This window comes from Eretmochelys imbricata, chromosome 8 (genome assembly GCF_965152235.1).
Source record: "Eretmochelys imbricata isolate rEreImb1 chromosome 8, rEreImb1.hap1, whole genome shotgun sequence".
Lineage (NCBI taxonomy): Eukaryota > Metazoa > Chordata > Testudines > Cheloniidae > Eretmochelys > Eretmochelys imbricata.
This window is the reverse complement of record NC_135579.1, coordinates 87676454-87690376: the sequence shown is the minus strand read 5'-3', so window position 1 is coordinate 87690376 and position 13923 is coordinate 87676454. Positions and strand designations below refer to the sequence as shown.

General features: G+C 46.1%; 1 protein-coding gene across 3 annotated transcripts in view; it reads left to right on the top strand.

Annotated features, from left to right (window-relative positions):
* The window catches only part of LRRC7 (leucine rich repeat containing 7), a 250821-nt gene that overhangs the window by 20734 nt on the left and 216164 nt on the right, over positions 1-13923 (top strand). For all 3 annotated transcript variants that reach the window (XM_077823907.1, XM_077823906.1, XM_077823904.1), the window contains exon 3: positions 6723-6801. In XM_077823907.1, coding sequence (XP_077680033.1) covers positions 6723-6801 — 79 coding nt within the window. The remainder of the gene's footprint in view (positions 1-6722; positions 6802-13923) is intronic.

Below are 13923 nucleotides of genomic sequence, written 5' to 3'. Positions count from 1 at the left end.
GGTAAGACTTTTAGTCAATTGGGTTTTCAGACATTAGTTTCTGTATTTGTACCAACATTATAAACATAAGCAGAGTTCTTGTCATCTATGGGGCTAAGTAGCAAATTATACTCATGAGTCATTTACTTAGATGTCCAGGTAATCTAAATTTCTTTGCAGCTCTTTGCACTCATAAAATTGTGGGCAAAGAAAAAGGCTTGGCTCAGACTGGTTGAAAATTTGGCATTTTATATTCTTTATTCAGAAACATACTGAAAGACAGCATTCATGTTGGCTCTCCAGTGATTTAAAAACAGAGAAAACTAACTATTATATTACAAAATCTGGACTTATGATGTCAACTTTTCAGACCCCAGAACACAATATATATCAAATACATTTCCTAGAATCCATAATTTGGTTGTGCAATTAAGTAAGTATGTTGTCATTTTTTTTGGTTTTTGAACTATCTGTGATTTATTTTTCTTGCTTAATTAACAAGTTGAAATTGTATTTATTCCAGTCATGCTCTCCTGGAGAGAAGCAAGTAGTTAATGTAAGCATTCGTAATAAATTCTCAGAAAGGTTAAGAGTTTTTGAGAAGAGGTAAAGAATTAAGTTCCACTCTCATTTAGTCTTTTTGTTGTTTTTAAACGAAAATGGATAGAAGACAATTGAATAAATCAGTCAGACTTTGATATGCACCCTGACACATAGATTTGTAATTATTAGCTGTTTCTTTTTTGATATCCCTAGTTGATTCTTATACTTACATAGACCATTGGGAGCCATTTCTTTCTCTCGGTTTCTCTCACAATTTGGGTTTATATCAGTTTAGTTAGGGGGAAGTTATTTCATGGAATAGGAGTGAAATTAACAGATTAAGGAAATGTCCATGGGATCCCTGGAGTACAATCTGCAGCTGAGGTACTACAGTGTCCTCTTAATTCTCCAGCCTGGGCTGTCTTTCACAATGATTTGCTGGTGACAAGCCCCCCACCCAGCTAAGTTGTGTGAATGCTCCCTGAACCACTCAGAAATCACACAGAAAAAGGCACCAGCAAATCTCCTAAGCCCCCAGCCTTGCACCCCTGGAATATACCATCTTGCCCTCCTCAGAAACCTGACCAGTGTAAGTTTATTACTAACTCGACTCCTCCCTTGATGTGGAGAGGACACCTGCTAGCCTTTGTAAACTGATCTGAGATTTCCCAGGCACTTCAACCAAATACACTGTTTTAGGTAAATATAATACAGGTATATTAACTAGAGAAAGGTAGATTTTAAATTATAAGTGGCAGGTGCAAAAGGTTAGAGATAGTTATCTTTTATTTTCTTTAGTAAGTGCTCAGTTTAAATCTTAAATCATATTAGACTAGGCAGTATTTGAATCAAGCAGTTTTCCTCACCCCACTAGGTGTTGCAGGTAGGTTACAGTTCTTAATACACAGGCTTCCCCTTTAAGCCTGGGACAATCTCCTCAGTTCAAGTCTTTGTCTTTCAAGCATTCTTGTTGCTTCCAACTTAAGTGAGGGAGGAGAAAGATAAAAGCATGATACCACCATCACCTATTTTATATCTTCAGTCCATGTGCCTAGAAAACACTAGCCCCCAGACACGTCTTGGTGGGCTTTGCTGAGTCACATAGCTGAGCAATCCCCCATTGTGTGATGTTTGTGCAGCTCTTTTACAGCACTGCAGATCCCTTGTTTAAAACTCCCCTGCTGATTAATGGTTGTTTAACCCTACCTGGAGAGGATCATCTTCTTTGTTGTCACTGGAGAACTGGCAGTGTATGACTCTCAAACTTTCAACATATTTCAGTAATAACTATACAGCAAAATCTCATGTCTTCATACACACTAACAGTATACATATTTTGACCTAACAGTGGGTTTCAGCAGATCAGGGCCTTTCCTACAGTATCTTAATGGCATGCTTTGTATGAAATATACCATACTTATATGATGGGGTGAATATGGGGGTTCCAGGGTGCTGCTTTGAGTGCCACAATAATTTTTTTGCTGTTTTATACCCTTGGATCTTTTTTGTAGGGCTGGAAGCTGTACTTCAGTGAGGCTTGATGAGTGCTTAGACTTTAAGCCTATATATTGAGATCCACTTACATTTTGTGTGTACCATGGCTTCCTTGCTGTTCAATATAGAAGTGATGTCCTAGTCATTTCTTTGCTGGACACAACATAGGTCTTGCATAGCAATTGCAATTACCATTGACTGAAGAATTCTTGTCTGAAATTCTAGGATAAAAGGATTTTTCTAATGTATTCATGATCAAGAACTGCAATATATAAAATTTTGCCAGTTCTAATATTTTAATCATAACTGTCACAGTCACAAAATATAGACAAAATACTTGTCATAACCCTACATTGGTGGTACTCAGCATTGGATCCAGTGGGAGTTTTGCAAATGATGGTACCTAAGTTGGCTACTGTCCTGTTGACCTGCCAGAAGAATTTGCCCAAATACTGCAGTTGATTTGGGGGAATATAAGCTTTAGCACCTGTTGGTTAGCCACCTAATATACAACTGAAAGATCACTAATAATGAAAAAAATACAAAAACCTATTGTGTCTGAATGCTGACCTGAATTTATAGCGGTACTCTACATTACTAATGAAAACTTCTTGGTGAAGATAGAATCATAGAAATGTGGGACTGGAAGGGACTTCAAGACATATAGTCCAATCCCTGTACTGAGGCAGGACACAGTATTATCATTCTAGACTGTCTCTGACTAATGTTTGTTTAACTTGTTCTTAACCTCCACAAAAAGAAAAGGAGTACTTGTGGCACCTTAGAGACTAACCAATTTATTTGAGCATGAGCTTTCGTGAGCTACAGCTCACTTCATCAGATGCATACCGTGGAAACTGCAGCAGACTTTATATATACACAGAGAATATGAAACAATACCTCCTCCCACCCCACTGTCCTGCTGGTAATAGCTTATCTAAAGTAATCATCAGGTTAGGCCATTTCCAGCACAAATCCAGGTTTTCTCACCCTCCACCCCCCCCCCCCACAAATTCACTCTCCTGCTGGTGATAGCCCATCCAAAGTGACAACTCTTTACACAATGTGCATGATAATCAAGTTAGGCCATTTCCTGCACAAATCCAGGTTCTCTCACTCCCTCACCCCCCTCCAAAAACCCACCCCCATACACACACAAACTCACTCTCCTGCTGGTAATAGCTCATCCAAACTGACTACTCTCCAAGTTTAAATCCAAGTTAAACCAGAACATCTGGGGGCGGGGGGTAGGAAAAAACAAGAGGAAATAGGCTACCTTGCATAATGACTTAGCCACTCCCAGTCTCTATTTAAGCCTAAATTAATAGTATCCAATTTGCAAATGAATTCCAATTCAGCAGTTTCTCGCTGGAGTCTGGATTTGAAGTTTTTTTGTTTTAAGATAGCGAGCTTCATGTCTGTGATTGCGTGACCAGAGAGATTGAAGTGTTCTCCGACTGGTTTATGAATGTTATAATTCTTGACATCTGATTTGTGTCCATTTATTCTTTTACGTAGAGACTGTCCAGTTTGACCAATGTACATGGCAGAGGGGCATTGCTGGCACATGATGGCATAAATCACATTGGTGGATGTGCAGGTGAACGAGCCTCTGATAGTGTGGCTGATGTTATTAGGCCCTGTGATGGTGTCCCCTGAATAGATATGTGGGCACAATTGGCAACGGGCTTTGTTGCAAGGATAAGTTCCTGGGTTAGTGGTTCTGTTGTGTGGTATGTGGTTGTTGGTGAGTATTTGCTTCAGGTTGCGGGGCTGTCTGTAGGCAAGGACTGGCCTGTCTCCCAAGATTTGTGAGAGTGTTGGGTCATCCTTTAGGATAGGTTGTAGATCCTTAATAATGCGTTGGAGGGGTTTTAGTTGGGGGCTGAAGGTGACGGCTAGTGGCGTTCTGTTATTTTCTTTGTTAGGCCTGTCCTGTAGTAGGTAACTTCTGGGAACTCTTCTGGCTCTATCAATCTGTTTCTTTACTTCTGCAGGTGGGTATTGTAGTTGTAAGAAAGCTTGACAGAGATCTTGTAGGTGTTTGTCTCTGTCTGAGGGGTTGGAGCAAATGCGGTTGTATCGCAGAGCTTGGCTGTAGACGATGGATCGTGTGGTGTGGTCAGGGTGAAAGCTGGAGGCATGCAGGTAGGAATAGCGGTCAGTAGGTTTCCGGTATAGGGTGGTGTTTATGTGACCATTGTTTATTAGCACTGTAGTGTCCAGGAAGTGGATCTCTTGTGTGGACTGGACCAGGCTGAGGTTGGTGGTGGGATGGAAATTGTTGAAATCATGGTGGAATTCCTCAAGGGCTTCTTTTCCATGGGTCCAGATGATGAAGATGTCATCAATATAGCGCAAGTAGAGTAGGGGCTTTAGGGGACGAGAGCTGAGGAAGCGTTGTTCTAAATCAGCCATAAAAATGTTGGCATATTGTGGGGCCATGCGGGTACCCATAGCAGTGCCGCTGATCTGAAGGTATACATTGTCCCCAAATGTGAAATAGTTATGGGTAAGGACAAAGTCACAAAGTTCAGCCACCAGGTTAGCCGTGACATTATCGGGGATAGTGTTCCTGACGGCTTGTAGTCCATCTTTGTGTGGAATGTTGGTGTAGAGGGCTTCTACATCCATAGTGGCCAGGATGGTGTTATCAGGAAGATCACCGATGGATTGAAGTTTCCTCAGGAAGTCAGTGGTGTCTCGAAGGTAGCTGGGAGTGCTGGTAGCGTAGGGCCTGAGGAGGGAGTCTACATAGCCAGACAATCCTGCTGTCAGGGTGCCAATGCCTGAAATGATGGGGCGCCCAGGAGTTCCAGGTTTATGGATCTTGGGTAGTAGATAGAATATCCCAGGTCGGGGTTCCAGGGGTGTGTCTGTGCGGATTTGATCTTGTGCTTTTTCAGGAAGTTTCTTGAGCAAATGCTGTAGTTGCTTTTGGTAACTCTCAGTGGGATCATAGGGTAATGGCTTGTAGAAACTCGTGTTGGAGAGCTGCCGAGCAGCCTCTTGTTCATATTCCGACCTATTCATGATGACAACAGCACCTCCTTTGTCAGCCTTTTTGATTATGATGTCAGAGTTGTTTCTGAGGCTGTGGATGGCATTGCGTTCCGCATGGCTGAGGTTATGGGGCAAGTGATGCTGCTTTTCCACCTCCACAGCCTCCCAAGGTAATTTGTTCCCGTGCTTAACTACCCTTACAGATAGGAAGTTTTTTTCTAACGTCTAACCTAAATCTCCCTTGCTGCAATTTAAGCCCATTACTCCTTGTCCTGTCCTCAGTGGTTAAGGAAAACCACTCCCCTTTATAATAACTTTTTATGTACTTGAAGATTATTATCAGGTCCCCCTCAGTCTTCTCTTCTCCAGACTAAAGAAACCCAATTTTTTCAATCTTTCCTCATAGCTCAAGATTTCTAGACCTTTAATCATTTTTGTTGCTCTCCTTTGGGCTTTCTCCAGTTTGTCCACATCTTTCCTGAAATGTCCAGAACTGGAGGACACAGTACTCCAGTTGAGGCCTTATAAGTGTTGAGTGGAGTGGTACCATTACTTCTCATTAATTGATTTCAGCACTCTTGCTAATACATCCCAGAATGAAGTTAACTTTTTTTGCAACAGTATTACATTGTTAGCTCACATTTAGTTTGCGATCCACTGTTACCCCAGATCCCTTTCTGCAGTACTCCTTCCTTGGCAGTCATTTCCCAGTTTGTAGTTGTGCCGTTGATTTATTGAATTTTATCCTATTTATTTCAGACCATTTCTCCAGTTTGTCAAAATCATTTTGAGTTGTAGTCCTATCCTCCAAAGTCCTTGCCACTCCTCTCAGTTTGGTATCATCTGCAAACTTTATAAGTGTACTCTCTGTGCCATTATCCAAATCATTTATGAGATATTGAATAGAACTGGACCCAGGACAGATCCCTCTGGGACCTCACTTGATATGCTCTTCCAGCTTGACTGTGAACCATTGATAACTACTCTCTGAGTATGGTTTTCCAGCCACCTTATAGTAGGTTTATCTAGACCAGTAGTTTCAAAACTTTTTTCATTTGTGGACCCCTAAAACATTTCAAATGGAGTACCAGACCCCTTTGGAAATCCTAGGTATAGTCTACGGATCCCCAGAGGTCCATGGACCACAGGTTGAAAACCACTGATCTAGACTATATTTCTCGAGTTTGTTTATAAGAAGGTCATGTGAGACAGTATCAAAAACCTTACTAAAGTTGAGATATATCACATCTACTGCTTCCCGCTATCCACAAGGTTTGTTATACTGTCAAAGAAGGATATTAGGTTGGTTTGACATGATCTGTTCTTGACAAATTTGTGTTGACTGTTACTACCTTATTTTCTTCTAGGTGCTTACAAACTGTTTGGTTATTTGCTCCATTATGTTTCGGTACCAACGTTAAGTTGACTGGCCTTTAATTCCGTGGGTTGTCCTTATTCCCCTTTTTATAAATAGTACTATATTTGCCCTTTTCCAGTACTCTGGTATCTCTCCCGTCCTCAAAGATAATCAGTAATGTGCCCAGAGATCTCTTCAGCCAGTTCCTTAAGTATTCTAGAATGTATCTCATCTGGCTCTGTTGATTTAGACATCTAACTTGGCTAAATTAGATATTGACTAAGCAAGTTTAGCAGTTTTTCATAGAACATCCTTATAATACCTTTCAAACTTTTTTTCTTTCTAGGGATTCAAGATTTTCCAGAAACGATAAAGTGCTGTAAGTGTTTAACAATTATTGAAGCCAGTGTCAATCCAATTTCTAAGTGAGTATCAATAATTAGAGTTATGTTTATATTTATCACTGCAGATATTTTATAGATATGGAAGTGAAAAGTAAAGGTTCACTGCAAAGCTCATGTACAACGTTAATTTAATTATTTTGTTAATTAAGATCCCAAATTAAGGATGAATTTCACCCAAGTTGATGCATCTGTGCACAGCTCTCTACACCACTCAAGACCTGCCGTGCCTCTGCAGACAGAGAAAGAAACATTGGCAGAGTAGTCATGTACTAGACATTTTCCCCTCGAGGGTCTAACCTAATACTCTAAAGGCTTTTTGTACAATGAGGATGCAAATCTACTTAGTGTATTATGTTTTCAAGTAGTAATATGCCATGCTGCACTCCGGGGCTTTCACTGCTCTTTAGCATTGTCTACGTGGATGTTACTGTGTGGAAATCTGGTGCCTGTAGTTTTATGCCCTTGCTTGCTGCTCAGTAACTTACTGTGTAGACAGAGCCAGGTTGTTGGAAAGGGGTCACTCTGGATCTTCATTTATGCGAATCCGTTGGGTCGAATCTTCTGCAGCCATTATTCATGCCAGAGAGGCTGTGCTGTAGCATTGTTACTTTCATGTCAATGGGTGTAAATTCTATCCAGTCATCCACTTAGTGCCCAGCACAAAGTCTGATCACTCTGGATTTTTGATGGGAGGGGTGAATTTTACTCTGATTAAAAATGCATTATTTGTAGATTACACAAATACAAATACTTACTTTCTAATTTTACATAACATATTTGAAAACCTTTCTTCTTCTATGTGGATTCCAAACATGGGTTCGCATGTGCACCAGAGCCAGAACTGTTCATAGTAGTGTCCATTGACCCAAATTGTCACATGTCCAAGGATTTAAGACACCGGGTACAGGTCGACGCCATTCCAGTTCCCTCTTACTGCTGCATGGCCAGAATCAGAACCCGTGTTCCTCAGTGCTCCTAGCTTGCTTCAAGTACTGCCTTTTTCATCTTTTTTCCTTGTACACAGATTTTTCTTCTCTAGGTGTAGTTAGTTGTCCATTCAGATCGTTGCTAGTTGTTACTGTTTTGGACTTTCCCTCCCTTTGTGGGACTCTTCCCCAGCCTGGGGACTATCATAGAAGATTAGGTTTGAAAAATGCCCAAGGGTCGTCGAGCAAGGGCCCGGGCCAAGCTGCCAGGCCACTCCAGAGCCATGTATCCATGCCGCCCTGGTTGGGGCTCCCAGCCCCCTCAAAGGTCCATCACCAACTCCTGGGAGCGGTATGGGACCCACACCTTTGGCACCGTTGTTGTCCAAGGTGCAGAGAGACCAGACGTCTCCGCCTGTGCAGCTAACGACTCAGGTGCCACAGGACTTGGATAAGGCTCCCCAAGAGGGCAAGCCAGACACTAAGACCCCTAAAGGGGCAGAGGAGCACCACCGGTCACTGGAGAAGAGGCGACGATCCGCCGCATTGTGTTGTGGATCCTGGGACATGTCCAACCCTTACCCTTGGCGCTACTCACCTGCACGAGGATGTCATTCCCCATATTATTCCTGGCACTGGTCATCCTCCTGTCAGTTGTCCTCTTGACATTGGTACCGATTGCCAGCACAGTGGGAGCATTTCCCGTCTCTGCTTCGGTATGATCTCTTTGGTACCAATGATGGTCTCCCATCTCTGGTCTTTGGTCAGAAAGCCAGTGACCAGCAAGCAGACAGAGGCATTGACTGCCCCTCCCTGGTCACTGGATGGTTATTCCTCTGTCATGGAAAACCAGTTCAGCCCATTGCCCAGGTACCATCGGCAAGATTGGGCACTAGAGCCTGGGCTGTCGTCTGCGGCACTGCAGTGGCAGCCCGGCCAGGCCAGCACAGTGGCCTTATTGGAGCGCATGGGGAGTACTGGTGATGACGATGCCCCCTTTGCAGCGCTCTTTGGTTGCCGCTTTGGAGCATCGTTCAGTGGCAACAATGGCACTGGGCTTGGTGCCGGGAACCTGTTCAGAGGTTGGGGCGAAGGAGTCTGTGTCCACCCCTAAGTCTCCCTCTCTGGAGGTGGTAGAATCCCTGGGACTCCCTCCAGCAGTCCAATCTTCCTCATCATCAATGGACAAGGTGGTCATGTGGCCTTCAAGGGCTAGCGTTCCGGATGCCTTCAAGGAACATCAGGCCCTACTTCGGCGTGTAGCTGAGAATTTTGGTCTGGAGGTTTGGAGATGACAGAGCAGGAGGACACCCCCTTTAATGTCCTCTCAGCCTCTGTGCCCACCCGGGTGACCCTACCCGTACATGAAGGAGTTCTTAAAATTGCCAAGGGCCTATGGCAAACCCCTTCTTCCATCCCTTCCATCTCCAAAAGGGCTGAAAAGAAGTACTTTGAATACCTATAAACCCACCCACCCCAAGTCTCTCTGGTTGTGTCTGCGGCCAATGAAAAAGACAAACAGGGTCACACTTCCTCGACTCCCAAGAACAAAGAGGCCAAAAGACTCGATCTCTTTGGGAGAAAAATGGCCAGCTTATAGTTTCTGGTGGCGAATCATCAGACCCTGTTGGGTAGATATAATTTTAATCTCTGGGATGCTCTGCACAAGTTCCAGGAATCTCTCCCACATGGTCTGGCCCAGGAGTTTGGCACCCCTGCCGCTAAAGCCCTAGCAGCCTTGTCAGGGCTCTGCAAGCAAAAGAGACACTAGTTTCAGCCATTGCCACCCTTCTTCCTCTCACTCGCCTGCGTAACTTGGTCCCACCAAGCGCTTAGAGGCCCAAAAGCGCTCATTTTGAGGGTGCGCTCAAGAGCGACGCCCCAGTCAGTTACACAGATCCTACCTGATCTTTCCTTGCCCCTACCATTTGGCTTGGTTGCAGGTAACCTCAGACCTTTGGGTCCTGGATATAATATCTCGGGGCTATACCTTCAATTTATGGCAGCTCCTTCCTCCCACCCACCCCCATCCCTCTTCAGGGACTGTTCTCATGAGCAGCTCCTCTTGCAGGAGGTCAAAAAGCTCCTGTGCCTGGGGGCTGTGGAGGAGGTTCCTCGGGACATGAAAGGACGAGGATTCTACTCCCGTTTCTTCCTCATCCCAAAGGCAAATTAGGGAGGGGGACTAAGACCCATCCTGGACCTGTGTCATCTGAATAAGTCTCTCAAGAAGTTGAAGTTCCTTATGGTTTCCCTGGCCTCCATCATCCCCTCCCTGGATCCAGGGGACTGGTACGCTGCTCTCGACTTAAAGGACATTTATTTTCGTGTCTCCATATTCCCAGGGCACTGGCATTTCCTCCATTTTATAGTGGTAGGACCCCATTTCCAGTTCACAGCACTGCCCTTTGGCCTGTCTTCAGCACTCACGGTGTTCACAAAATGCATGGCAGCAGTGAAGGCTTATCTGAGACGTTGAGGGGTCCAAATTTTCCCGTATCTTGACAACTGGCTCATCAAGGACAGATCTCCAGAGCAGGTGCAAAGGAAGCTGATCTGGTGCATTCCACCTGCCGCAATCTGGGTCTGTTGATAAACATGCAAAAGTCCATGTTAACGCCAGTCCATCGCATAGAATTTATCAGAACAATTCTTGACTCCATGCGGGCCAGGGCTTTCCTTCTGGAAGCATGATCTCAGGCCATGTCAGACCTGATCTCCCATGTAAAGAACCACCCGCTCACCACGGCGTACACCTGCCTGCGACTGCTGGGCCACATGGCTTCCTGCATGTACGTGGTCAGCCATGCTCGACTTCATCTACGGCCTCTGCAAGCGTGGCTGGCCTCGGTCTATATCCCCAGCAGGCATGCCCTGGACCAAGTGATCACGGTTCCAAACCACATCCTTTTGTCCCTGGACTGGTGGCTGGATCCCGAGTCAGTGCTGTAGGGAGTTCCCTTTGTGACCCCGTCACTGATTCTGGTCTCAGATGCATCGGATCTGGGCTTCGGGAACCCACTTGGGCAAGCTCAGCATACAGGGTAGTTGGTTTTGACATGATCTAGCCCTTCATGTCAACATCAGGGAGCTCAGAGCAGTTTTCCTGGCCTGCCAGGCTCTGTTGCCTCACCTGAAAGGCAAGGAGGTACAGGTCCTGATGGACAATATCGCCACAAAGTATTACATCAACAGGCAGGGTGTTGCTGGGTCTTTGCCCCTTTGTTGGGAGGTGCTTAGCCTCTGGGACTTTTATGTGCGGCATGCCATTCATCTGGTAGCCGCACACCTACCTGGAAGCAAGAACATCTTGGCAGATGACATCAGCAGGACCTTCTTGTCTCGCCACGAATGGTCGCTCCATCTGGAGGCGGTCAGACTAATCTTTAACAGGTGGGGGACTCTCCAGGTGGACCTGTTTGTGTCCAGGCGGAACTGAAAGTGCCATGTGTACTGTTCTCTGCAGGGAAGGGACAAGGGCTCCCTGTCAGACGCCTTCTTGATCCCGTGGTCGGGAGTGCTGCTGTACGCCTTCTCTGTGCCGTTAATCCACAGGGTCCTGGTAAAGGTGAAGACGTTCGCTTTGTCCTACATCCTGATAGCCCTAGCGTGGCCTCGCCAGCACTGATTCATCATGCTGCTAAGTCTTTCAGCAGCCGCCCCGCTGCAGCTGCCTCTTCGGCTGGATCTGCTGCCCCAGAGCCACGGCAGTCCGCTGCATCCGAACCTGGTGGCACGGTACTTGACAGCTTGGCTACTGCATGGCTAAGTTTGGATGAATGGGCATGTTCTGCTGGTGTCTAACGGGTTTTTGCTGGGCAGCAGGAAACCTTCCACCAGGACAACCTACTTGGGAAAATGGAAACGATTCACGTGTTGGGCTTCAAATTGGCACATTTAGGCTGAAGAGACCCCGCTGCAGGACATCTTGGATTATTTGCTGCATGTTAAGCTCCAGGGCCTGTCCGTCCCTCTCTTTGGTCAAAGTCCACATGGAGGCCATTTCAGCGTTCCACCCTCTGTTTCAAGGCAGGTCGGTCTTTGCCCATGGTGGCGCAGTTCTTGAAAGGTCTGGAGTGCCTCTCCCACACGTCGGGGACCCAGTTTCCCCATGGAACCTGAATCTTGTGCTGTTAAGGCTCATGAGTCCTCCCTTCGAACCCTTGGCTTCCTGCTCCCTCCTGCTTCTTTCGTGGAAGATTTCTTTGTTGGTCACTATAACTGTGGCCCTCAAGGTATCCAAGATCAGGGTGCTCACCTGGGAGCTGCCTTATACAGTCTTCTACAAGGATAAGGTCCAGTTGCACCCGCACCCGGCATTTCTGCACAAAGTCATTTCCCAGTTTCATACTGGTCAGGACATATACTTACCAGTCTTCTGTCCCAAACCTCATGCATCGGATGAAGACTGCAGGCTGCATACCCTGAAAGTCAGTCATGCGTTGGCCTTCTACATATACAGAACGAAGCCATTCCGTAAGTCAACGCAGTTGTTCGTTGCTGTCGCAGACAGAATGAAGGGTTGCCCTGTGTCTGCCCAAAGAATATCGTCACGGATCATGGCCAGCATCTGCTAATGTTATGAGCTGGCAAAGGTGCACTCATTGTGACAGCTCACTCAACTAGGGTGCTGGCATAATTGGCTGCCTTCCTGGCGCAGGTGTTGATCCAAGAAATCTGTCAGGCTGCTACCTGGTCATTCATCCACACATTTGCAACTCATTACGTGCTTACCCAGCAAGCTCGAGATGACCTTGGCTTTGGCAGAGCAGTATTGCAAGCGGCAAGACTGTGAACTCTGAGCCCACCTCCATGGATACTGCTTTTGAGTCACCCTAGAATGGAATTGTAATGAGCAAGCACTCGAAGAAGAAAAAACGGTTACCCACCTTTTCATAACTACTGTTTTTCAAAATGTGTTGCTCATGTCCATTCCATTACCCGCCCTCCTGCCCCTCTGTCAGAGTTGTCGGTAAGAAGGATCTGAGAGGGCGTAGGGCTGGTGGCGCCTGATGTACTGCCGCTTGAGTGCAGCACTCCAGAGGGAACCATGGCTGACTCTACGGATACTGCTAAGGCAAAAATCTCCAACAACTGTACACGTGGGCACATGCACACCTAGAATGGAATGGACATGAGCAGCACATCTTGAAGAACAACAGTTATGAAAAATTAAGTCACCAGTTTTTTTTCAACACTTCTTGGACGAGGGCAACTTAGTGGCCAAAGTAGCCCTTGAAGCCTCAGTCGATGCTGCTGATGCTGTTTCCCACTCCCTGTCTTCTGGACTGGTGCTCCGCTGTGACTTCTGGCTGCAGTCCAGTGGTTTCCTGAAGGAGGTCCAAATCACACTTGAGGACCTCCCTTTTGATAACGAAAAACTGTTCAGTGACAAAACTGATGAATCCTTAAGGGAATGGAGGGACTCTCAGGCCACCCTCTGGTTGCTGGGCCTCTATACCTCTGCCCCTACCTACAGGTGGCACTGGTCGTCTTTCTACTGCCTCTACCCCGGCTTCCTCTTCCTGTCCTCAATGTGAACCCCTAGGCAGAACTTTTGACTCCTTCCACAGGAACTGAGAATCCTCCTCCACTTCCCAGATTCCGCTACCAGTCACCTTTGGGTGTTTGCCCACAACTGGGGCAAAATCACCACCAATCTTTGGGTGTTGGACATCTTTTGACATGGCTACCTGATCACATGCCCACTCTTTCCCTTCTCGCCATCCTTGCCCGGGCCACTCCGGGGATCCCTCCCCACACCATTTTCTCCAACAGGAAGTGGATGTCCTCCTCCAGAAGGGTGCCGTAGAGCACATTCCACGGCACTGCCATGGCTTCTACTCCTCCTACATCCTCGTGCTGAAGAAGCAGGGAGGCCTCTGGACATCCAGTCCCTGAACAAATTTATTTGTAAATTCCATTTTTGCGTGGTCACGCTCTACCTTATCCTCCCAGATCTTCTGCGTGCTGCCTGGTTCGTGGCTCTTAATATGAAAAATGCCTACTTTAATATATACACCCACCCTGCTCACTTCAAATTCCTATGCTTCATGGTGGGCACCTCCCATTATCAGTTCTGGGTCTTCCCTTTCGTGATTGCCCCTACCCCCCCATGTCTTCATGAAGGTTTCTGCAGTTGTGGCAGGTTACATGCGTCAACTAGGGCATTCCCTCTTCTGCTACCTTGACGACTGGCTTCTTGTTGCAGCCTCCC